General features: G+C 46.4%; 3 protein-coding genes across 4 annotated transcripts in view; 1 reads left to right on the top strand and 2 right to left on the bottom strand.

The window, feature by feature from the left end:
* Positions 1 to 25045, bottom strand: part of LOC144103923 (uncharacterized) — a 397175-nt gene that overhangs the window by 51975 nt on the left and 320155 nt on the right. The window lies entirely within an intron of this gene.
* LOC144103926 (myb/SANT-like DNA-binding domain-containing protein 3) lies at positions 5203 to 8707 on the top strand. Of its 2 annotated transcripts, XR_013308376.1 has the most exons (4): positions 5203 to 5977; positions 6719 to 6916; positions 7146 to 7248; positions 8661 to 8707. XR_013308376.1 is itself a non-coding variant. In XM_077636643.1 (3 exons), exons 1-3 carry the CDS (start codon positions 5671 to 5673, stop codon positions 7163 to 7165), a joined length of 525 nt encoding a protein of 174 aa, XP_077492769.1. In that variant the 5' UTR covers positions 5203 to 5670; the 3' UTR covers positions 7166 to 7402. The 2 variants fall into 2 exon arrangements, 1 of the variants encoding a protein (XP_077492769.1); XM_077636643.1 differs by lacking the exon at positions 8661 to 8707 and having other exon boundaries at positions 7146 to 7402.
* Positions 14748 to 25045, bottom strand: part of LOC144105074 (uncharacterized) — a 34013-nt gene continuing 23715 nt past the window's right edge. Inside the window, exons 3-6 of the mRNA XM_077638274.1 lie at positions 18053 to 18056; positions 17613 to 17745; positions 16591 to 16956; positions 14748 to 15520 (exon numbers count right to left, since the gene is read on the bottom strand). Coding sequence (XP_077494400.1) covers positions 14819 to 15520; positions 16591 to 16956; positions 17613 to 17745; positions 18053 to 18056 — 1205 coding nt within the window. The 3' untranslated portion in view covers positions 14748 to 14818. The remainder of the gene's footprint in view (positions 15521 to 16590; positions 16957 to 17612; positions 17746 to 18052; positions 18057 to 25045) is intronic.

Here is a 25045-nt window from a genome sequence, read left to right as displayed (position 1 = left end):
CAGCATTAGATTGTAGCCTTCATATAAGAACAATGCGTTTAAAGGAGATCGCGCTCTAGGCCGGCTGACAAGAATCGCCAATAAAATGTTTGGGATGCGCCGCGACACGTTATTGTTACTATACAAAGCCTACGTAAGAGCTAAACTTGAATTTCGTTGCATTCTGTTCTCTGGTAGCGCAAGCTACAAGATTCAACCCATAATCTTACTGGAAAGGCGCGCTCTCCGCCTCAGCCTTGGTCTCCCAAAATCAGTTACAAACGCCCTGCTTTACTGGAAGCCCGTATCCCTGATCTAACTTCCCGTTTTCAAATACTCACGGTGCGAACTTTCCTCAGGTCGATGGACCCAGTGACTGATGTCAGTACTCCTATTTTTGTGTCTCAGCCGGCCTTATTCTTTTCTCATCATTGACCACGGTATCAAATTCCACAAATTATGTTAACGCAGAGCCGGCAGCAGTGGAATTTCATTTCGACCACATCTTCCCATCTCATGCGAAACACATGCCCGCAAAATTTTTAAACGGTATTCTCTCGGATCACATAGAGGAATACCCCCATCATACGGTGCTTCCTACCGATGCCTACGTCAACTGCCAAAAAGTTGCAGTTGGCATCCTTTCGCAGGATTTGGCATGGAGCTATTCTGTCCGCATCCCAGATTATATTCCTATATTCTATGCGAAATGTTTGGCTCTTGGAATGGCCCTTCACAAAATTCTATGCCATGTGTCTCGTGTTATTATTCTCGCTGATTGTTTGTCAGTGTTAGTCTGCCTTGACACTTCACAAGAAGATTGTTTGAGCCGTATCCTGCGATTTTTTGTCCTATGCACTTTGAAGGTGGGCCGTTTTGTTCGGATCCCTGGCCATGCAGGTATTCATTCAAATGAGGTGGCTGATTACTTAGCAAGGTCGGCTCTTGACGGGTCAGTGACGCATCCCGTCCCGAATTTCAGCCTGCTGGCGATTTCCAGATCTCAGCGTTCCCTACATATATCAGCCAGGTTACGAGATTCCTTACTAAATACCACTGACTATCAGCACTTAGCATATAATTGGAACGTCCGTTCGTGCAAATCCAGGCTGTGTGAGGTAACAATGACGCGGTTGCGGTGCAGCATTCCAAGTTAGAATTTATATCTATGCAGGTGTGGGTTTACATTCACAGCGCAAAGACAAACACGGACTTTAGGGGAGACACCACAAAGCGCCGACTTCAACAACGTTTATTGCTCCACGCAGCGACTACATATAGCATACAGCGGGCATGCGCAGCAACGAAAAGGAAAGTCATGTGAGACTGGTAGCAGCGCCAACCCGCAAAGGAAACGCATCATTACAGGCACAAGGAAGACAACATAAAGCTAAAACCTAAAAGTCAGGACACAAACAAGAACAAAAACCATGATACCCTAGTTGGAAATTCCTAAGACCCGACGTTCTTTACCACTTAACAACACCGAAGGGGTGCTGACACAATAATCTCCTTTTTCTGCAATCTCACCAGCCTCTGCTACCTCCCTGGCAGTTTTGCTGACATACTTATGAAGAACTGTTGTTTTCCCAAAAAGGACCACGTTCCTTACACTGTTGGCAATCACTGCATGTATGCCTAGATGACGGGATGCCCCGACGACACTATACTGTGTTCCATGAGCCTCTCGTTTAGACATCTGCCAGTTCGGCCAACGTAGGCTCGGCCGCAGGGCAAAGGTATAGAGTACACTACGTTTTTTGCGCACTCTACGAAAGGTTGCCTGTGCCTAACAGTGCAGGAATCGCTGCCAGTAATGGTGGAATTTACCCTCTTGCACAGTTTCGACCGTTTCTCTGGTGCGGAAAACACCACATGCACACCTGCTCTTTTCCCTATTTTTTTGAGCTGGTGGGCGACGGTGTGCATGTACGGTAGTACCGCCACATTTTTTTTCCAATTTGTGTCAGTCCCAACGGTGTCCGGCACTACTTCCCTGCTTTCTTTGAGCATGTTCTCGGCAACCGATAACAAGAGTGAACACGGGTAACCAGAGCCGCTCAACCGGGTCACCTGGCTTGAAAACGCATAATCCAATCGATGTTCGCATGATTTCGTAGGAGCACTGCAAAAGCAAAATTTTACAATTGCCCGTTTGACTAGTTTTGTGTGGGCTGAACCAAAAGGAAGGACAGGTTTGTTTCCTCGCGGTTCATAAGCCCAACACACATGGTCAGCAGAAAAATGACTGCCCAGATCAAGAAATCTGATGAATTCGTTCACAGCCTCTTCATGAATCCGGATTAGTGGATCAAGGCATTCGGAAAACATATCAAGGATACTGAACATGCTAGCCTGATTGGACATATAATGTGAGTTGGTAAAAACGAGAAAATCAACATATCTGAAAATGCCCGCAACACTGGAACCTTCACTTTTGCGTTTCAACTCTCGGTCCCGCTCCGCTAGAAAAATGTCGCTCAAAACAGGAGCAACGAAGGAGCCAATGGATATTCCGTTTTTTTGAGTGACGATGTTACCTTCCCAAACAGCGAATGTAGACTTGAGGTACGTTGAAAGCAATTCCAGAAAGTTATTTACGGACAGACCACAACTGTTCTGAAACGGAATCACTCCGTGTCTGTCAATGCAGTTCCTGACACTGATCAACAGGTTGTCCTGAGGAATAGAATAATAAAGGTCTTTAATGTCGACTGAGAAATCCGACAGGTTCGCCTTGGGCCTGTCCTTAAGAAATCGGATCACCTCCTCAGAGTTCTTCACCTTAAAAGGGTCGTCAATCGTAAGAACATTTAATTTTTCTGCAGAAACCTTGCAATCGACTTCTGCCATGTCCCATTCTCAGAAATATTTACCCGCAGTGGGCAGTCCACTTTATGAGTTTTTGCAGCGAAGAAAAGTTCCAAGCCGAGCTTTTCCGCCTTGTCTATGGACTTAACAAGCTTATCCAAATTCATGGAGCTGCATAATCTTTTTGCCGCACTCTTTAAATGCTCCAGACGTACCTCATTTCTTCTATCGAACACCGAGAACAGCGCTTCCTCTGCTTTTGCTCTATACGTGTCCTCCGACAGCACCACAAAGCCTCCTTCGTAGTCGCCGGTTAGGAGCGCTAAAGAATTATCCCGCAAATAAGACACAGTTCTCTGGATGGGCAATCTACGACATTGGGCTTTACAACAAGAGACAACGTCCACACCCTCCGAAAGGCATCTCCCACTCTCCGAGCCAGGAGCAAGACTTGACACTTGCCTCACCATAACCAAACGTTCGGCGGCTGTCTTCTTTGGCACCACGGCGAACTTGGGTCCGCAGCTGAGCACCTGTCGCACATAAGACAGTAGTTGGACATCACCGACGATGTGGGCAGTGTTTCCGTGATGAGGTGTCCTAGGCGAAAGCACCCGGCGAAGCGCAGGAAGCTCTTGCTGCCACGGAAATTTCGTTGCCCTATCAACTTCGAGGGAATGTTTCCGCCAACGGAAAGCAGCGCTCGCAGAACTGCCGCCTGAGCCAGCCCATAGGCTCCGTACACTGGTCAGAGGGCGCTACGGAGCAGCGCCGCGCTCAGCGCCGCCGTGGCAGATTCCGCCCTACTGAGCCGGCGGGGCGGCAGGGCGCAAGCTGCCCACTTGCTCTTTTCGCCTTCGTGTGCACGGCCAGCGTCCGCTTTCGTGTTGCATCCACGGTCGGCACGATCCTCTGCAATGTCCCAGGTGGTTTTAGCGGGGTTTAGGCCCATTAAGGGTACAGAAGAATATTTTCATCCCGCCTCTCTGACGAGCGGGAAGAAGTTGTACGACGCTGGACACGTTTCCTTTGTGACGGAAGTTGACGGCGTGAACGTGCGGGCGAAGTGCCGCTCTCAACAAGGGAAACAAGTTTACGACGTTTCTTTGCACGTGAGTAAAGTTGTGGCATTTTTAACGTGGCAACAGCCACTGCTGAATACGGACCCCGCTGTCGGCGGTGCACGTTTTGTATCGCTCGTAGCATGTGGATTCGCGAACCGCTTTTCAAATCTCCGTGAGGCTTGTTACAGCGACATTATCATGTGCACGAATAAGCAACATCACTTCTCAGGAATATGATTGCCTTACAAAGTGGAGTTTTTCAAGTCTCTTAGGAGGGTTTGTAAAGGTATTGCGCGGTGGGAACGTAATTAATCATAATATGCGGGAATCATGTGCGAACGTTCTCATGTTGTTGGGTGGCTAGTTTGGCGGTCATAGTTTGTGTCAACTGTTGCATTTACATTGTGTTCACCGCAGAAAAAGAAGAATGACCGCGAACTGCAAGCTCGACTTTGCAGTTGCAGGTACGGCGCTGCAGGGTCTTGCAAACACTGCGCGGCTGTCGCGCTGCATGTCAACATGCACGACGACATCTCCTGCACATCTGAGAGGCAAAGGTGTGGAAGTCCATCGAAAAAGGCCCGTGTGGACGATAAAGCGTCGATTGAAGAACTTTGGTGGTAAGCATTGCATTTCACTGCTGAAGTAATGGAAGTTAAATGTAGTACCTATTTTTATTATGTATTGCCCGACATTTTGGCATTAGTTAAGAAACATATTGCTTGTTACGCAGTGGTAGAAGACAATAATGCTTGTGCTGTTCAGTCTGTTTCCACAAAGCATGCCCCAGCTTTGTTTCAGCTAATGCACCTGCATATTTTCTCTCAGCTAACAAGCACCCACATGTTGGTGGTGGAGAGCCTCCCAAACCGTTGGACCCAAGCTTTCTGATAAAGCACTTCCCCGACATTCAATGTCCAATGTCTAGAATTTTGAAAGCACAAAATGAAAATGATGAAAGTGCATGCAAGACAGTCTTTCAAGATATCATAAAGTAGTACTTGAAGAAGAAATAGAAAAACTCTTGTGTCTTTTGCAAGAACCAAAAAAAGGCTCTGCACTCTTTAATGGTAACAACAAAGTTTCCAAAAATATTAATTAAAAAAAGGAGTACGAAGAAGAAATGCCAGCAGAAGTGGCAGCGTACTACACCAAGAACATAAAATGCTTAAGTGCTCTGCACCTATGTGCACTGACAAAGGGGCAGGCTAATAATCACAGGTAGGTGCTTCACCTCCTTGTTCATATGTCACCTTGGATAGTTGCAATGTAACGTATCTCCAAATTATCCTGTTAAAATTTATAACAGGTGGCACAGAGAAAGAAGATTAACCCCCGAATGCAGAAATGTAACTTGGCTCGCGCTTCGACTCAACTTCGGCAAGTCGAGTCGAAGCACCAAGGCGGCTTCAGAACGGCCAAGTTGGGTTTCGTGTTTCATAGATGCTCAACCTGACTTGCTTCGTCAAGTTAAGCGCGTGCTTGAAAGCGAGGGCGCATTGCTCGTCTGGGGATGAGAGTATTGAACAATCTGTTATAATAACACCCATTTTGCTCCTATAAAACAACGCATCTCGTTCAGCAGTCATAAACAGGCACTAGGTGTGACTTCTGCGGAAAATTGCTGACTATAAAAACTACATTTCAACGATACTCGCTGCTTCCGCTTGATTGAAGCTTCAGTCTGGCAACATGCCCCACATTGAGCCAATTCTAGTTGAGCCATAGCCAGTTTTTTCCATGCTTTTTCTTTGTTGCTCGCGTGTTGTACTGGCAAGTCTCTCCTGCACGCTGTGTTCACCTCACGGGCAGCAAAATGTCGCTCCAATCATCGCAAGACGACTCCTGCTCCCAGCGGAGACCAGCGCCTCGCTTTACTTTCGAAGAAAAAGAAATCTTACTGGGTTTGATGAAGACATACCAGCATGTGCTGGAGTGCAAAAAAACCGACGTGTCGTCGCTGGCAAAAAAGAATGCCACCTGGAAGGAAGTTGCCGGGCTCTTCAACAGCCATCACGGGGTAACCCGACGGGACCCCAATCAGCTCAAGAAATGCTGGGCTAATATGAAGCAGAAGTCGAAGGGGGAGGACGCGACGAAAAAGAGAGATCGCCACAAGACAGGTGAGCGCGGCTTGCAGGCCGTTTACAAATGCTTGTTCCTGCATGCTTTGTATGCCATGGTTAAGGGCATGATTATTCTACTTGGGTCTGCGTAAGCAGCATGTACTGGAATGCATAGTGTTTTTGGCAACAATGTGATAACATGGAAATGGGCACGTAATAACCTTTCGGTGTAGTGTACACTGCTTTATTTACAAACGCAGATAAGTGCAACCTGCGTTAATCGTGTAAATAATGCAAGAGCAGTATCCTGTACAGCCTCCTTAATTGTTAAAAACTACATAGAATGTTTACTACATTCAAGTCAGTACGAAGGCATGCGATTTCTGCTACATAGAAGACGACGATGAGCGGGCAGCGCAGTGGGACGGAGGGCTCGCGCCAGGCCAGCAGCGAACAGACAACGCACGCTTTTGCTCGGGGTTGGTACCCTTCGCATACTGTCGCACCGCGAAGCGCAAATTGGGTGCACCGTAGTTCAGACGGTGTCCACACTAGCGATCTTCACGTTCATGAGGAAACTTGCCGCGCAATTTCGCTTGGTACTATCAAAAATCCGGAAGGCTGTACATACAGCTACCTACCTCGGCATAAAAACGGAGCGAAAACAACACGCAGTTGCATGCATTGGTATGCCTTTGGTTGCTTTTGTGTGGCACTTCATGAACAAAATATTTCAATGGCACATTGTCTATAAATTAAGGCTAGCGTCACTGTGTGCGATTGTTTTTTTCTTTTCAGGAGGAGGGCCAGCGAAATGCCACGTGAGCGCTCTGAGCGAGCAGGTGATGGCTGTTGCCAGCCACATCTCGACCAGGGCAGGCAACGCCACAGACTCGGATGGGGGCATCGACCTGCCACCAGTGGCAAGTTTGCCTGTGATAAGGCTGCTGCAGCCAATGGTGGATGAGCCAGGCGATGCAGAATGCCATTACTCAGGTAAAGCACTTCGCATGTTGTTGGAAAACAGCACTCCTCTCTTTATATTCCTTTGATGTGTACTGTGTGTACTGTGTGTACTGTCACGATTGACAGTGTTTCAATTTTTTATATTGCCTTGAACCTGCTGTGAGGAATGTAGGGTTCATCTACAACAAATTATACAAATCTCATTTATACAACACTGTGGAAAGCTGCTGTACATGTGGTTGGCTGAATGTTTGTGCAGATAAAGGCTGCATTGGTTGACAGTGCGAAAGGATGACCTGCTCCAAGCTGCATGTTGTTGGACAGCACTCCGAAGGCATTTTGTCTTGACTGCCTACATTCATGTGAGTGGTATGGTGTGTTTCTGTAGTGGAAGGAGGGTTAACCGTCGGACACTGAGGGAGCGGGCATTCAGTGCTGCAACCTGAACTGCATTCATTATGACATTCTCACCTGATGTTTTTGAGTCTTGTTTGGCATTCCTGCCTCACTTTAAACAAATGCCAACTTTAATGCAGTTTCATTATACATGCACTCCTTTACATACATTTCCATATTTTTGTGTACTTGTACATGATGGTGCTCCAGGGATAAGGTAACAACATTCTTGTGAATAATGGTGCAGCTTGCCTATGTGTAATGCTCAAAGCCTTTTTGAATTGGGCTGCTAGTTTTAAGGAAATTGTTAGTTTTGCAATGCAGAGGTTTCACTCGAAGCGTGTTTTCTGTAGCCCTGAATTAGGTTGCCTACAAGCATGCTTATTAGTGCAGACTGAAAAGTAGCACTAGTGGCTGCAGTGTGCACACAATAAAACTGTGCAGTAATATTTATGCAGGTAGCGTCAACAGTAAAAACTTCTTGCATAACAGAAGACTCAATTGTCACTTGTGCACAGTTTATTTTTACAGTGCACTGTATTACATAAACATAAAGGAGGTTGCAATACCAGCTATATGAATTGCACTGCCGATACAACACAACAACACTGAAACAGTATTCAGAGATTTTCTGATTCAGGACTACACGAGAAATAGCAGCTTTGTACTGTAGCTGCTATTTTGTACTGTAGCCGATAATGGACATGCGTCCATTATCGGCTGTGGCTCAGGCTGCAGCATTTGTCACTTTTCTTGTATGCCCCACCTTAGCATTGGTATCGCATATATGCGGCGAAGCAAGCAGGCAGGCATTACAAGAAAACCTTTGCAAAAAATTGAAAGTGGATTACCTCAGCTACTCCAGGATGTACAAAGTGAATGCTGTCGGCGTTCATTGGCATTGACAACATTCTAGACGCCGATCATTTTGAGGAAAGGAAGGGTGTATAACTGGCTCCCTGGGTCAGGGGACACACGCCAGTGCAAACTAGCAAATGTACTAAAACTGAAAAGAAACCCATTGAAAGAACAAAAAAGCTGCAGAGTTTGAGGATAACCACATGTGTAAAAACTCGTGGCCTGCGTGACTATCACTACAGTATCAGCAGAAAAAATAAAGTGAGGTCACCAGGCATACTTCAGAGTGAAAGCTGAGGAATATGGCAGATTAAAACAGAACAACTAAACTGGGGCCCCAAGAAACAAAGGCAGCTATTTGGCGCTGAGAAGGGCAACTGATGCCTTAGATAAGAACATTATAAAGCTTTCGTTATGTCTCTTCACCATTTGACCTAACAATCTGTGCTGTTGAGTCAGACAGCTAATGTATTGTTAGCTTAGGTTTGTGCAACTAATTTTTACCTTTTCTTTGTTACAGAAGACGAGTGGGAAACTCCATTCATGGATCAGCCGCAGTCAACAGTGGCGGCTCTTGGTAGGAGTGGGGCAACTCCAGAAGCAATTGAGCAAGAGAGCAATCTCTTTTTTCCTGCTGTGCAACCTGTTGCACAACCTGCTGATGCTTCAAGCACAGCTGCAGCAGGCTGCATTAGTGCTACAGTTGCTTCTGGAGCTGCCGCTGGTTCCACTACTGCTGAAGCAGTGGCCACTGGTGAACCTGCCAGGGCTCCAAGAGGGCGGATGGCCCTTTTAGAAAAGTCGCTCGCTGATGAAAACGACTTCAGAGCGGCTCTACTGCGAGAAGAGCACGAACTGCGTCTTAAGCTGATGAGGGAAGACCACAAAAGCACTCTGGACGAACGGCACGAAAAAAAAATTCTCGACATCCAGAAAAAAAAAATTAGAACTGGAAATATTGGAAATTGAAAAACAAATAAAACTCGAGCAGCTTTGTAGGCTGCGAGAGGCACCAGAGTAAACGGTGCCTACAACTAAAGAAACTGGAATGCTGTCTGAATGCTTGCACAAATATGTGGCAAATCCACATAACTGCACTTCATTTGCACATGTATGGTTTTAAGCACATGACTTGGGAACAAACATACAGCCCCATCACCACTTTGCATGCAAGTCTGACAAGCTATCGCATAGCAGGAGGCAGGTAGGATGGTTGCGTGGTACTTCTCCTGCTGTTATGCCTATATGGCGCTTGTGGATCTTTGTATGCAAGCAGCAATTTATTCATGGAAATACGCATTGCTGTATGCTACAAATCTGGCTGCTCTTGGAAGGAAAAACCTCCCCTGGCATGGCTGGCAAAACCAACCAGTAGGAAAAATTGTAGGCCACATTGTTAAAGTTTCCATGTATGAAAAGTCTCAACAATCTTGGCTCACGCAGCAGTCAACACTACATAAATGCACAAAGGCCAGCACTGCTCTCTACGCGTTCCATTATCTTTGCTGTCTCACCTAACCTAAACACTTGCAGCTAGTGCCTCCTACTCAAGAACCTTAAACCTTTGAATGCAGTTCCTCCGATGCCGTCTACAAAATGGGCCCATAGCTTGAGTCAATGAAATGCCACAGCCTGCCACTTTGCTGAAGTAATCTATTGCTCCAAAAATATGGCCAGCACATGCCTGTGACAACCCGCACTAGGCATGGAAAAAAAAAGACTAAAGAAACATGCGTCCAAAAACACTTGCTGATGGCACCCACGTTCTGCTATTTCGAACCCCGCCAAACCATGTAACAATTTTAAAACATGCCAGTTCTCGATAAATGGAATCGGTACTGCTCCAAGAAGGCCGGCTAAATGCAAAGTTTAAGCTGCGACAGCCAACCAGTACCTGCAGGTACAAATCAAAAGAACTGCTAGTCTACGTGTTTGCATGTGAAAGATTTCACTACAGCACTTGCAAGCTAGAAGTAACTACCAAGTCATATCGCAAACCATTAATTGAACCACAAAACAAAATGTTGCAAAGACTACTGGGGTCATAAAAGTTATCTTTCAGTAGTCCACCATGACTGCAGCAGCAAGAACTTTCCAAACGTCAGCAGTGCCTGCACACAATGATCTTGACTAAAGTGTTGGCTCATGATGACTCACTTTAAGACGTAGTGTTCAGCCATGCAAAGCAAGGCGCCTAACAAACACCAGGTGCATGTGGCTAGAGTACAATGAATATTGAGTGCAACTGCTCGCAGACAGATTGTACAGCCTTTAGCAACTGTTACAGGAGCTCTATGTACTACCATGACCAGGCGGCAGAGGCCCATAAAGGTCGATGCCCACACGATCAAACGGACGGGCAGGGCAAAGTAAGGGCTGCAATGGTCCGGAAAAGTGCTGCGGTGGTCACTTGCGGCGTTGGCAGTCAAGGCACAAGCGAATGTACTTTAATAGAAAGGTGTACAAAGGTATACAGAGGTATGGTGTAAATTTAGTTATTGCCCACAAGATGGCCACAAACATTCTTTTCCGGACACGGAGTAATTGATCTTGGCCTTAGACAGCGTGCGGTTGGCACAGGCGACAGCATATTCATGAAATCCAGGCTTCCGTTGTGCAAGCACAGCACCAATGCCGATGCCACTAGCATCCGTGTGAATCTCGGTTGGAGCGTTCTGGTCACATTTCGGTTGCAACAGTGCCGTTTCTCAGCTCCAGGACGGGGTCAGAGCACACCTCCACCACTTGCAATGGGTTTTTCGGGCACAAAGCACGGCATAAAGCACTGAACGGCGTTCACAGTCAACGGTTCCAGCAGCACCAACCGGAAGCACGCGCTCGCCGAGAGCAGTCCCGCTGCCATGTGGGCACTTCTTCGTCATTACAATTGTGACATAAAAACAAAAATATACTCAATACATAGAAAACATGCAAGAGCCGAAGCTTAAACTGCAAGCCGGGGGAAAGAAGAAAAGACGAAGTAGCAGAACTACCTGCTGTGAGGAACCATAATTCCATGCCGCTACCAAAGCAGCCACACAAATGTTCGCTCTGTGGAAAGGTGCACAAGCCCCGTGACTGCACCACCTAAGGCCTGACTGTTGTACTTCACCAAATCTGGGAATTTTTCACATGTGTGTAAGCAAAGCCGCCAAGGCAGCAGCTCTTAAGACAAATGAACTGAGCGCCATTAAGGCCCTCAGCAGCAGGTTCAACAAGATCTTTTCTGGTATTCGCCTCCTGCAAGATCAATACAGCATTTTTGAAAAATAGCATTTGGAATAGAACACTATAGCAACAAATGCAGGACCTAGAAGTACAAGAGTAGCAGCTTGTTAGCGCAACAAGCTCACAACATAAAAGGTTCCAAAGCTGAGAAAAAATTCTGGTGTAAAGGGGTGTATCCGCAGTGCAGGTCTGTGGTCGTAGATCAAAGCGCGTCATGATGAGCACACTCTCAGGAGCCACTCAGGATCCACCGCTGCACTTCGCCAACCTCTTCATCCTGCCGCTCGAACTGCTGCCAGTCATTCCCATTACTCTAAAATTTCTTTAGCTCCTGCAGAGAAGTTGGGATACGGGTAGCATGAGCAACTGCGGATTATAAACATACTTGATTCAAAATGCATGGTACAGTGTTGAGGACTGTGCATTTCTTACTTATATGAAGCTCTTCTGGATGAGCACCCGTCGTGCCTGCATTCCTGACAGGCTGTCGCTGACAGCATCAACAGGTGGAAGGTACTGTGGCCGCCTTGCTGCTGTCGTGCTGGTGCGAGTCGGTGGAGTGCCCTGATTGGGAGCGCTTTGAATAGGAGGCTGCGGCTCCTTCATTAAGCATGCAAAGTTCTGCAGGGCTGCACAAGCTGTTATGATAACTGCAGCTTGTTTCGGCTTGTGCTGGAGCCCCATATCCAGACAAGGGAAGCGGCGCTTCCAGACACCGAATGTCCTTTCGACCACATTCCGTGTCTTCATGTGGGCTTTCTTGTACCTGCATGCGTAAAAGAATATTGCATTGATTTAATGCCACAGCTCGAAAGTGTGGTCAAGCTTTGTCCACTTTGTCATGCACTGTCATTGGAAACATATTAACTAACCTTCCTTGCGGTGAATTTGCCGGGCCAGGGTCTGACAGCGGTGTCATCAGGAAAGGCTGGCATGCATAGCCAGCGTCTCCCAGCAGCACTCCAGGCACCCGACCCTCCTCGTAGAGCACCCGCAGGCGGGAATTGTCGAATATCCGACTGTCATGCACAGAGCCTGGCCAGTCGGCAACAATGTTAAAAAATTGCAATTCGGGTCCGCTAACAGCCTGCACCAAACAAACAAAAAGACCAATCAGCAAAGGCAGGGCGACATACGGCACCTTCTACTTCTTCAACTCGTAATGCAACTGTTGACACAATAGCCTATCTTTGAGAACGCGCAGTTCTTGAACAAGCGTGAAACCCGCTCTCGAGCGCAAGGGAGCAAAAAAAAAGAGAGAGAGACACGACAGACAGTGATTGCGTGCTGCTATAGCGCCTAGAATGCAGTGGCATACTCTTCACGGAGCATGGAGAACGAAGCTACATTATAAAGCAGTACTGGCTTTAAAAGAAATTTGTGGGCCTCGATCGCATATTCCAAAGAGACACATTTCGCTATCTGTCAGCGCTCGACGCAAGCATGCTTGTTTGGTTTTAGGTTTTAGGAGTTCCCAAAGTCAAGCTACGAAGGAGGCCGTAGTGAAGGGCTCCGGAAATTTTGACCACCTGGGGTTTTTCAGCGTGCACCGACGTCGCACAGTACACGGGCCCCTAGCGTTTCGCCTCCATCGAAATGTGACCACCGCGGCCGGGATCGAGCCCGTCTTTCGGGCAAGTAATCTTGTGATTGTACGTTCGTAGCACCGCGGTGAAATAAATAAAATGACAATACGTCCACTACGCGAACGAATACGCATGAGCTGAACAGTCGTAACTGTTCAGAGAACTTCAATTTTCATTGCTCACCTGCACATTGATGGAGAAATAGCCTTTGCGGTTTCGGTAGACTTCCGCATCTGCGTTACCCGGGCTGTTGATGCGGACATGCGTGCAATCTATGCAGCCGGTCACACCAGGGAATTCAGCGATGTCGTAAAAGTCCCGCATCAGCTTTCCAAACTGCGAGGCGGCTGGAAACTGCACCAGCATCGGGCGCAGGTGCTTGGCAATCAGCAAAGTGACCTTGCCAACTGCGCGGCACACCGTGGGCTGCGAAATCCGCACCAGATCCCCGGTGACGGTTTGGAAAGTGCCGGCCCCGTAAAACCTCAAAGCCAGGAGCAGCTGCAGCATCGGAGGCACAGGCTGTCCCCTGTTGTCGGGACTTTCACGCAGGGGCAACATGGTCAGCAGCTCCCGCACGGCGTTCTTGGAGAACCGATAGCGGGCGAGGAACTGCTCGTCGTCGTAGAGTTCCATGGGGTTCCCCCGATCACGTAGCGCTGGCCGTGGAATCTTCGGCAACGAATGGGCCTCAGAAAATGCTACGTCCATGGCGTGGCAAGCGAACTCGAACGCAGCTACCCTCCGTGCGACGTCCGATCGGTAGGTGGCCATGTTGGAAAATACAACGAAGTCGGCTTCAAGCAAGCTCCTCAGCCGACTTGAAGTTGGACCGAACTAGGATCGAGCCAAGCCGGTTGCAAGTCGCACTTCAAGCCGAGTTCGGTTTATGAAACACGATGGAGCTCACTTGAGACCGATGGAAGTTAAGTTCGAGCCAAGTTACATTTCTGCATTCGGGGGTAAGAATAACTTGTTCGCAAGCACACATGATACTGAGAACAAGGAAGCCTCCTCAAGACCTCTTGAAGATAATTCTGCATCGTCGAGGGTTTTGCTCTGCGGCCTCATCATATGGTACGTTTTCCAATATCACAACATCGCACGTTGGGCTGACTGAAAGTTACTTTTCAGGCATGAAAATGGAGCCAGTGGCACGCAAGAACTTTGAGGAGAAAGTTTGTGCCGATGTGTGAGAGGTAAGCTACATGTGTACAACCTGCTTGACTTAAAAATTTGTGATTTCACATTTGGTAGCCTCATTGCTTTCATATTTGCACATGACCATTGCACTTTCATGTCTGCGTTTGCATTATTTATATTAATTGTGTACTTGTGGGACATACACTTCAGAAAAGTACTTTTTCTCTTTTCATTTGCTTCAGAAAAATATTATTTCTTTTTCCATACTGGACTTGTGGTCCATACAGCCCAGCCGTGGCTTTGCGGAAGCCCTGACGGGCTCTTTGAAACGGCAAAGGGTGTTTGCCTTTTAGAGATAAAGTGCCCGTTTTCAAGACGGGTTACATTTGTGCCGTACATTAAGTACAAGAATGGCAAATTGACGCTCCTTGCAAGTCACCGTATTACACACAGGTGCAACTGTTAATATATATGTGTAATCTCAATGAATGTTTTTTTTTGTTTATTCATAACAACAAAACATCACCATCATTGTAGAGAAAGACGATGACTTCCTATGTTCCGCTGTGCGAGCACTGGAGGAATTTTACTTTACGTGGCTGCTCCCCACCCTTGTCAAGTCCACGAGAGTGTGATTAACCTTTCGTTTGAATAAAAAGATGTGTGGAAATGAGAATATAGCGTAGGTCTGCTGATTGTAGATGGTGCAGCACTTCAAACCTCACTGTTCGGAGCTTATAATAGCCGGCTGGAGATTTGCCAAGACGCAGCAGACATGAAATACGTCGCTCATCACTGCAATCAGCTCTGTGGGTATGCGTGTGTTGAGGATGTTGAACATCTTTATGCGCTGGATAATTCTTTCCACATGAATTCGCACCTGTGCAATTTGGTACGTCTCATGCACCTCACTTTCAGAAAATTGGTCCTGACCTTGCAAAAATGGGGGCATCACTAATACAGCCCGTACCTCTTCAAGGCCTGCCTTTATACCCGGAAACCCCTTATCGGCCATCACAACATCGCCTGGTTGCACTAGGTCTAGAAACCCAGAATCCACTGTAATAAAGGAATCTGAACACCTGCCTCCGTATGCCTTTGAGCAGAAGCAGACTGCACCACATGGCGTGATTCCAACAAGGAATTTCAGAGTATATCCTCCTTTGTAATGTGAATACAGCACACGCTGTTGCTGTACAGTGTACGGTTGTTCTGTACGGACTTCTGTACAATCAATTATCATCGAGCAGTCCTGGTAGTGAAGTTTAAGGCAATTTGGCATTGTCTGCCTAATGACATGATCAGGAGGGCGATATATCCACTTCTGCGTGGCAATGCTAAGTATTTTAAGAACACTCTTAAAATGACGAGAGACTGTGTTCCTGGACACGCAGAAAAACACTGCAAGAGATGAGTAATACCCCTGTCACACGGGACGTTGAATGTCATTCGCAGCGAATGGCATTACGTTTGAACAGGACTTGTCGGGCTAGTTGGTTGATCATAATGCAAAAAAGACGAACTGCGCAACAAGAACACGGACGAAAGGGAGGCAGACACACACTGCGTTAGTGTGTGTCTGCCTCCCTTTCGTCCGTGTTCTTGTTGCGCAGTTCGTCTTTTTTGCATTATTACGTTTGAATGGCGTTTTTTTCGCTGCTACACGGGCACAGTCAATGACATTCACAGCTAACGACATTCGCCCATTGAATGAGTTTCCCGAACTCATGCACGCGCGACCTGTGTAATCTCGACGACAGCGGCTTGGCGAAAAATTACAAAACTGATTAGTGAGAACAAGACGTATTCAAAGAAAACTTTATTTTAATTGCTGCAATGAGCTTTTGAATCATCTTTTCATGTAAAATAAGGTATTTGAAGCGATTTGCGCAACTACACTCTTGTTCCCAGTCGCCGCCAGTTACTGTAGAGACGGCCGCGTTTGTTTACAAACCGTTCTCCATCTTGCCTGAGTAGCGTGGTCGTCACTCCATTTGCCTTCAGTGCTCGCAATGGAAAACAACTCTGCAGCTTCGCCAGCCCAGCAGAAGGCGTGTGAACAAGCAATGTTCGCTTGCACTGTTGCTCATCAGCGACTGTCAAGAATTCGGCACCAATTTCGCAGCCCTCCATAGTGCCCACAGCGGGAGGAAGGGCGGGCGGCATGTACGGGAGGGATCGTGAGCGGCTTTGAGCCTGTCTTGCTTTGGATATTTCAGTGGATTGCTTGTTGACTATTGCTGCCGCAAGGCGTTGCAAAAAAGTTTTAAACAGTTTAATAATGTGTAACAGTGTGATACTAGCAATAAACATAAAATATGTGTATGAAAAACATGATTTGTAACGTTCTGCTATCATAGCAGTTAGCCGATGGACATCGCCATCATTTGCAAATGCCGTTTTGTGTACCCGTGTAGAACGGGAACGCCAGCAGGCAATGACATTCGTTGTGAATGTCATTCGCTGCGAATGACATTCAGCGTCCCGTGTGACAGAGGTATAAGTGATCCCAAGTTTAAGCTTCATCAAAAACAGCACAAGCCTATCGGTTATTGGCACATCAGAAGTTCGCTCAGCAGAACGGGGCATTATGCTAAGCAGGAGGGCATATATGTCGGGAGACACGCCACACAGATCCTTCATGGCAGCTGCACATGCTTGGACACTGTCGTATCCTGTGAAGCAAGCTGTCCTGCTGTCTCTACCAGACTGGTGGGAAACCACTGCAGGCTTGCACTGTACTTCGGCGTCGCGAACAATTTTGTGGTTGACTTGAGTGCACGCCTCATTGCCTCGTGTCGTACACAGGAACACCGAAAATGTGATAGAACATCTTGCAATGTCGTCGGCTTGGCAAGACTGCGTAGAAAAGAAAAAACAGGTATCAGTCATAAAACTGGACAGCTATGTCACCTGCACTGCAGTGAGATGCATATACATAAATTAGACTTTAAACACTTTAATTCACAGCAACGAGAGCAGGCAGTAAACTGCTGAAATTTCACACTTAAACTCTGCATGTAACATGTACACAGAGACGGCTTTGCATCAAAATAAAGAATGGCAGCGTCATTGTTCCATGGCCATCCCGGTTGCTTACCTCGTCTTTTTGTGCAGCGTCAACAGCCATGCAAAGTACCTCCAGGTTGGATGGCTCTTAATTCAGGGGATCCGTTTCAGAGGTGTCTTCTTCAGTGCTTGATGCCGTGTCTTTTTCGCTAACAGTGGCAGATGCCTGCTTTGGCATTACTCAGGCAGACGATGCCCTAGCCCTCCTCATCCTATGCAACCTGAAGCATATGAAAGATTCGAAATTTTATATTCTCCTTGTGGTCCTTCTTCTGAACGTTACATAATGAAAATTACCAGCTGCATTCAAATTCTGCAGACTAATTGAACTTAGAATTGCACACAGTAGTTCAAATATTGAATTCTTATAGGTGGTTCACAGTGCTAAAAGACATTTCATACCTTTCATATCGTGGAAGCTGCTTAGTAGCATCGACGTGGCTGACCCTGTATGCATCCGGGAATATGGTTGGGTAGTACCCTGGATGCGATGCGATCGTACTCTTCTCTCCGTTGACGAAATGCTTAGAGCATATTCTTGTCCTCTCATTCGGCACCCACTCGGAACCTTCGGCCAGGCTGAAAAAGACGACACAGCATTGTTTACACCACAAAATCCTCAACCCACAGAGGGCGGAGGCAGACAATACATGCATAATGTTTCCCTAATTCGCCTGCAATTTTACAGAACACAAGTTGTTTACACTACGGAGAAGTGGTCTGCGTACACCGCATAAAAGTTCTACCGGCACGCTCTATCATGTTTGCCACACTTTTCGCCATTTGCAGGGCCCAAAATAGCTTTGACACATGAGCCAACCGCACTCCTAGCGAATGTGCATGCGCGATAACTTCTTCCGTACCCAACCCAGTGCGCCGTACTCACGTTCCTAGGCAAGTGCAGTATGTACATACATGAGAGGAAGTTTGTACGTAGGCGCGACTAAAGAAGTACAATCGAAGAAATGCAGCGCGGACAAACGCCATAGAAAGTTAAGCGCGGTGATATATCCGCGATGAGAATGACACGTATGCGTAGGTACATATGCACGAGGTTCGAACAAAATTTCCGCAAACTTCACCGCCCGGAGCGCGGCGAGGCGTTCACATTTAAAATTACCACTCGCGGTATGAAACTGCTAAACGTACTATGTTGAAAAGACGCTAAGACTGGTGTTAAATGCGACAAAGAACTTACTTGATTCTCCGCACTGCCGTGATCCACTTCTTTCGTCGATCTCTTTCGTACGGCCTACCTGGAAATCTGTACAGCTTAATGCCAAACTGTCCTTCGCGGCTATGGCAATCCTTCACGCAGCAATACCGACAACTGCTTTTTCTTTTCGCATTTTTTTTGCCGAGGCCACCGCCACTACTACTGCTTGCCATCGTTGCAACGCGACTGAAAGCGTGCAGCCGGTGCAGCTGAGCGCGGCGGCGGAGCTTCCATTCAGCCGGCCCACAGACTCACTGGAGCGGCGCTAGGTGGCGCAAGGATCGTGACCAAACTTGACTGTACGGAGCCTATAGCCGAAGATGTTCTTTGAGAAGACGGGCTTGTCGCTGCCATTCCGAGCGCATGAGTTTGCACATCCTAACGCTATGGCTATTCGGCGGTGCCAACACTCCGAACGGTGCCACAAGATCGGGAGGGGTTATCCTGTGGCGAATGCAGACACCGAGTGACCTGGCCTTGCACGAGGCCACTGCTACCAAAGATACAATGCGACATTGGTCACTGAGAGAGACAGAACACTGAGAAAAAATGAACTTGCTGAAAATCAGTTGCTGGGCGAGTTGGTACTTCATGCTTACCTACACAGCGCAAAGACAAACACGGACTTGAGGGGAGACACCACAAAGCGCCGACTTCAACAACGTTTATTGCTGCGCGCAGCGACTACATATAGCATACGGCGGGCATGCGCAGCAACGAAAAGGAAAGTCATGTGAGACTGGTAGCAGCGAAAACCCGCAAAGGAAACACATCATCACAGGTACAAGGAAGACAACATAAAGCTAAACCTAAATGTCAGGACGCAAACAAGAACAAAAATAAGAACGAAAAGGTGCTGACACAATATTCTCCTTTTTCTGCAATCTCACCAGCCTGTGCAATGTCCCTGGCAGTTTTGCTGACATACTTCTGAAGAAAAAAGAACGGAATATGCATTGGCTCTTGCGTTGCTCCTGTTTTGAGCGACATTTTTCTAGCGGAGCGGGACCGAGAGTTTAAACGCAGAAGTGAAGGTTCCAGTGTTGCGGGCATTTTCAGATATGTTGATTTTCTCGTTTTTACCAGCTCACAGGATATGTCCAATCAGGCTAGCATGTTCAGTATCCTTGATATGTTTTCCGAATGCCTTGATCCACTAATCCTGACGCATGAAGAGGCTGTGAACGAATTCATCAGATTTCTTGATCTGGGCATTTATTTTTCTGCTGACCATGTGTGTTGGGCTTATGAACCGCAAAGAAACAAACCTGTCCTTCCTTTTGGTTCAGCCCACTCAAAACTAGTCAAACGGGCTATTGTAAAATCTTGCTTTTTCAGTGCTCTTACGAAATCATGCGAGCATCGACTGGATTATGCGTTTTCTAGCCAGGTGACCCGGTTGAGCGGCTCTGGCTACCCGTGTTCACTCTTGTTATCGGTTGCCGAGAACATGCTCAAAGAAAGCAGGGAAGTAGTGCCGGACACCGTTGGGACTGACACAAATGGGAAGAAAAATGTGGCGGTACTACCGTACATGCACAACATCGCCAACCAGCTCAAAAAAATATGGAAAAGAGCAGGTGTGCATGTGGTGTTTTCCGTACCAGAGAAGCTGTCGAAACTGTGCAAGAGGGTAAATTACACCATTACTGGCAGCGATTCCTGCACTGCAAGGCACAGGCCACCTTTTGTAGAGTGCGCGAAAAACGGTGTGTACTCTATACCTTTGCCCTGCGGCCGATCCTACGTTGGCCAAACTGGCAGATGTCTAAACGAGAGGCTCATGGAACACAGCAATAGTGTCGTCGGGGCATCCTGTCATCTAGGCATACACTGCCGTGATTGCCAACAGTGTAAGGAACGTGGTCCTTTTTTGGGAAAAACAGTCCTTCATAAGTATGTCAGCAAAACTGCCAGGAAGATAGCAGAGGCTGGTGAGATTGCAGAAAAAGGAGATTATTGTGTCAGCACCCCTTCGGTGTTAAGTGGTGAAGAACGTCGGGTCTTAGGAATTTCCAACTAGGGTATCATGGTTTTTGTTCTTGTTTGTGTCCTGAGTTTTAGGTTTTAGCTTTATGTTGTCTTCCTTGTGCCTGTAATGATGTGTTTCCTTTGCGGGTTGGCGCTGCTACCAGTCTCACATGACTTTCCTTTTCGTTGCTGCGCATGCCCGCTGTATGCTATATGTAGTCGCTGCGCGCAGCAATAAACGTTGTTGAAGTCGGCGCTTTGTGGTGTCTCCCCTCAATTCCGTGTTTGTCTTTGCGCTGTGAATGTAAGCATGAAGTACCAACTCGCCCAGCAACTGATTTTAAGATGCGGGTTGACACCGACGAACCTATGTGACGCATGTGGGAAAGTTGAATCTTTAGACCATTTTCTCCTCTACTGCCCAAAGTTCGCACTTCAGAGAAAGATTTATCTGGAGCTCCCTCTCTCCAGGTTAGGGCTCCCTTTATCATTGCCAGTATTATTATCGTTTGGTGCGAACGCCAAGGGATTTGCATTGGGTTCTATTTGTGGGTTTCTCCACGATTACATAATTTCAACTGGTACGTTGATGTGCTAATTCTTTTAAAGTTCTACGAGCTCTTCTTTTTTCACCAAAATGCTGCCTGTTATTTAACTGTCAATATTGTTCTGTTGTTTTTATTCATTTATTTTTCAAAATTCACGATTGGTGCTACAATTTTGTCATCTTCCATGGAAATTTCTTTGTTTATTCAACTACACCTTGGCCAATCCCCCCGTGTGGGTATGTGCCATATACCTGGGGTGAAGAAGAAGAAGAAGAACACCGAGGCTATAAAATGGCGAGTGAGAGCGAGGTCCGGGGGGGGGGACAGCAGAGAAGCGGAGGCTCCGGAAGGTCAGGGACACATCGGCTGGAAGAGAGAGACGCCGGCTACTACTCCGGTGAGCTCGCGTTCTACGACATCGCCTCGTGGACTTCCTGCCGTGCCTGAGCCCGTTCCGGGGAGTCAATAGAGGACGCTACCACCTGCTACGGCTAGGAGTGTCTCCAGCGCTGTTGCCACTCATCCGGGTGGTGCCCCAACGCCAACAACATCGGCATCACCTCCACGGGCGCTTGGACCGGGAGCTTGTACGACACAGCCAGCGACGCCAGCCCAAGCACGCCGAACGCCGCCTCGACGTCGGCCACGGGATCCATACAACGCCGCAGCCGCACCGAACCAGCCGTGAGCACGAACGCCCACCACGAATAGTAGAACGCTAGTAGTAGACGCTGGTAGTAGTGTGCCCGGGTCGTGTGTATTTATAGCCTTTGTGTGTTGTGTTAGTTTTGTTAGTTTTGTGTTCTAGTGTGTGTGTCACGTAGGGTGTATAAATGTGCGTTTGTGTGGGTACACCCATCGCCTAGTCCATTCTTTCGGTCCGAGTGTTCTCTGGAGAGATCCGTGACAAACGCCGAGGGCGAATTGCAATACAAGAGCCAGGACATCCGACTTAGAAGTGACTATCGACGGCCGAAAAGTTACCGCTCTGGTCGACACAGGAGCCGATTACTCGGTGATGAATGGAACATTCGCTGCGCAGCTGACGAAAGTCACAACAGAATCAGGAACGCTTCAACTATTTCCCTCGTTCACTGGTCTCTATGCCTGTGCAAAATTGTTGTCGTATTGAAAGGTGGGGTGCATTTGCACTCAAGCGAATATAAGGCAAGATTAAGGGGGTGGTGCCCAGGAGCGTTCATGTTCTCTTAAGTGGTCATTCACGCATCTCCCGGTTTGGCCGATGTAGCATAGTCCAGAAGATAGCTCAATATTTTACACTACATTTTTTCGGCACGGAACATAACGGAATTCACGGTTCTTTTCACAATCGGCAGGTGGCGGTCTTTCACAGTTGACTTTCTTGCACAGGCGCCTTAATTTGTTAGGAGCGGAAAAAACGACTCGCACACCCGCTTCCCGGCTATCCTTTTCAAGTTGTGCGATAACTTATGTGCATGAGGTATTACCGCACCTGTGTCTGTCCGCTCCTTTAGTCTGGTCTATTTGCGCTCTACGTTTTGCTGCGAAATGCACCGACTAGCCCAGACTAATACCCTTTTGCAATATTTCTCATCGATTGCCCTCAAGAACGGCTACTGGAAAATTGGGGCGACGAAAGAGATCGCGAGAAGGCAGCTAGCATTCATAACTCCGGCTGGGCGCTTTTGAGTTTTGAGAGCGAAATTTAACACGTTTGGAATATACTTCGGGATATTTATAAAGTATTTTAAACATATTTTTTATTCATGAATGCACTAAAAATATGCCGGAAATACGTTCCTGAAGTTTTATATGCTTGGTATTCGAAATATATTCTTAAAATTTTCCAAGAAGACGTCCTTAAAGCATGCTTGGAGCACATTTCAAATACGTGAAAAAATATGAATGTGATTTTAGCTTCTTTTCAGTATATTGAAAGTGTACATTGGAAAATATGAAATTAATGCATTAGAAGTATAGGCCACCTAAAGCCTTTTTCGAGCACGTTTTAAATACGTGAAAAATTATGAATGCGGTTTTACATCTTGTCTATATATTAAAAAGTGTACTTTGGTAAATATGGAATTATTGCATTCGAAGTATACGTCACCTAAAGCATGTTTTGAGTACGTTTCAAATACGCGAAAAAATATGAATTATGTTTTAGCATCTTGTCAATATATTAAAAGTGTACTTCCGTAAATATTAAATTCATGCATTCGAAGTATACGTCACTTCAAGCATGTTTAGAGTACGTTTCAAATACGCGAAAAATATGAATGCGGTTTTAGCACCTTGTCAATATACTAAAAGTACTTTCGTAAATATGAAATTAATGCATTCGAAGTATACGTCACTTAAATCATGTTTCGAGCACGTTTCATACGCGTGAAAAAAATAGCAATTCGGTTTTAGCATCTTGTCATTATATTAAATATGTACTTCCTTAAATGTTACATTAATGCATTCGAAGTATACGTCACTTAAAGAAGGCTTTGAGCCCGTTTCAAACACGTCAGAAAATATAGATGCGGTTTTAGCATCTTGGCAGTGTAATAAAGGTGTACTTTCGTAAAAATGAAATGAATTCATCTCAAGTAAACATCAATTTTAACAAACGGGCAGTCGTTTTAAACATATTTTAAGCACACTTTTATCTGCCGTTGTACATTGTAATGCTCAAAATCGCGCTTCGAGAAATGGTCTTTGCATGTTGACAATGTATTGAAAGTGTACTTTCACAAATACGATATTAATTCGTCCAAAGTACACTTCAGTTCTAACTAATCAGGTCTCCGCGTAAACGTATTTGCAGTACACTTCAAGCTGCCGTTGAACAGTTAGTGCTCGAAATCGCGTATCGGGAAATGACATGTTGGCAATGCATATAAAGTGTCCTTTCGTAAATGTGAAATTAATTCGTGCATAGTATACGTCAACTTTAACAAATGGGCAGTCCGCGTCAGCATATTTGCAGCACACTTCAAGCTGCCGTGGAACAACCTAGTTCTCGAAATCACGTTTCCGGGAACAGTGAAAACTGTCCCTTTTCGTTCATTCATTTATGTTAACTTCTAGCCGAAAGGCAATCACCACTTATGTAAATGAAGTGTGGACATCGTGATAGCACTGTACCGGCATGAGCGCCATGCATACCTCCGGGCCCGAGCATGTCAGCGAAAAGGACCCCGACTGGCAGGGCCGACCGGCTCCCACAGACGCTCATCTATTTGTTCGCGAACAGTTCTACTCCTGACCAACGCCTGACGCAACTTACGAGTAGCACTTCGGTTTTAGACAGACCGCAGATTGCAAAGCAACCACTCCGACGCTTGTGCGACAATTTGGGGGCCCACAGTCTTTCCGCAAAAAAGCGCCTCACCGGACAGCATAATGTGTCCTCTCTCGAAGGAAATATAAGCCACGCGAAGTATTATGCTTGTCAGAGGAGTTCGTGTTTGCTGACGTCACTATCCGTCGGCATTTTCTGCGTGGCGACATCTTTCACGTTCAGGTCTCGTCACGTGACCTTGCACTGGCATTTACTTCTTAATGACAACGCGTTTTATCTGGGATTGTCTATCTCCTGATGCTTATATTCAGTTCAGTCATTACTTCTGCGGTTGACAACATTTATCAGTATTATCCGGTTAATCCGACAAGTGCACGTTCTGTTAAGCCGAGCCGAGGTGAATATATTTTGAATGTATTCATCCTATATGTTTACTGTACTTTAAATGTAGTGTAATTCATTTAATATATATTTCTGGCATAATTTTAATGTATTAATTGTATAATTTTAGCATATTTTTAATGTATTTATGTGTATTTTAAGCACATTTTTAATGCGTAATAAATATGCTAAGCGGACAAAAAATTCATTTTTGATGCAATTGTAGGAATGTTCAGAAAACTACTCCTAACATACTTAGAAAGCACTTGTATTGCACTTTAAGCATAGAGACAAAAAAAATCCAAAATAAATACGAAATTAATAAAGGCGTTCGAAATGCATTTTTAGCACAGCCTTTTTTCGAAGTGGAAAATTTGTCTAGTATATGTAGATGAAGACGTTGTCTTCGCCTCGAACTTTGAAGAGCACCTCAAAAGACTTCGAACCGTACTAGACGCCGTCAAGTCGTCTGGCCTAACCTTTAACGCA

Source organism: Amblyomma americanum, chromosome 9 (genome assembly GCF_052857255.1).
Source record: "Amblyomma americanum isolate KBUSLIRL-KWMA chromosome 9, ASM5285725v1, whole genome shotgun sequence".
Classification (NCBI taxonomy): Eukaryota; Metazoa; Arthropoda; class Arachnida; order Ixodida; family Ixodidae; genus Amblyomma; species Amblyomma americanum.
Note: the sequence above shows the minus strand (reverse complement) of the source record. Positions and strands in the feature narration are given on the sequence as shown.

Excerpts from the sequence above, each read along its gene's own strand:
- LOC144103926 (XM_077636643.1), top strand. The coding sequence starts at position 5,671 with ATGTCGCTCCAATCATCGCAAGACGACTCCTGCTCCCAGCGGAGACCA. Across the intron at positions 5,978-6,718 it reads GAGAGATCGCCACAAGACAG|GAGGAGGGCCAGCGAAATGC; the intron begins GTGAGCGCGGCT and ends TTTTCTTTTCAG. Across the intron at positions 6,917-7,145 it reads TGCAGAATGCCATTACTCAG|ATAAAGGCTGCATTGGTTGA; the intron begins GTAAAGCACTTC and ends ATGTTTGTGCAG.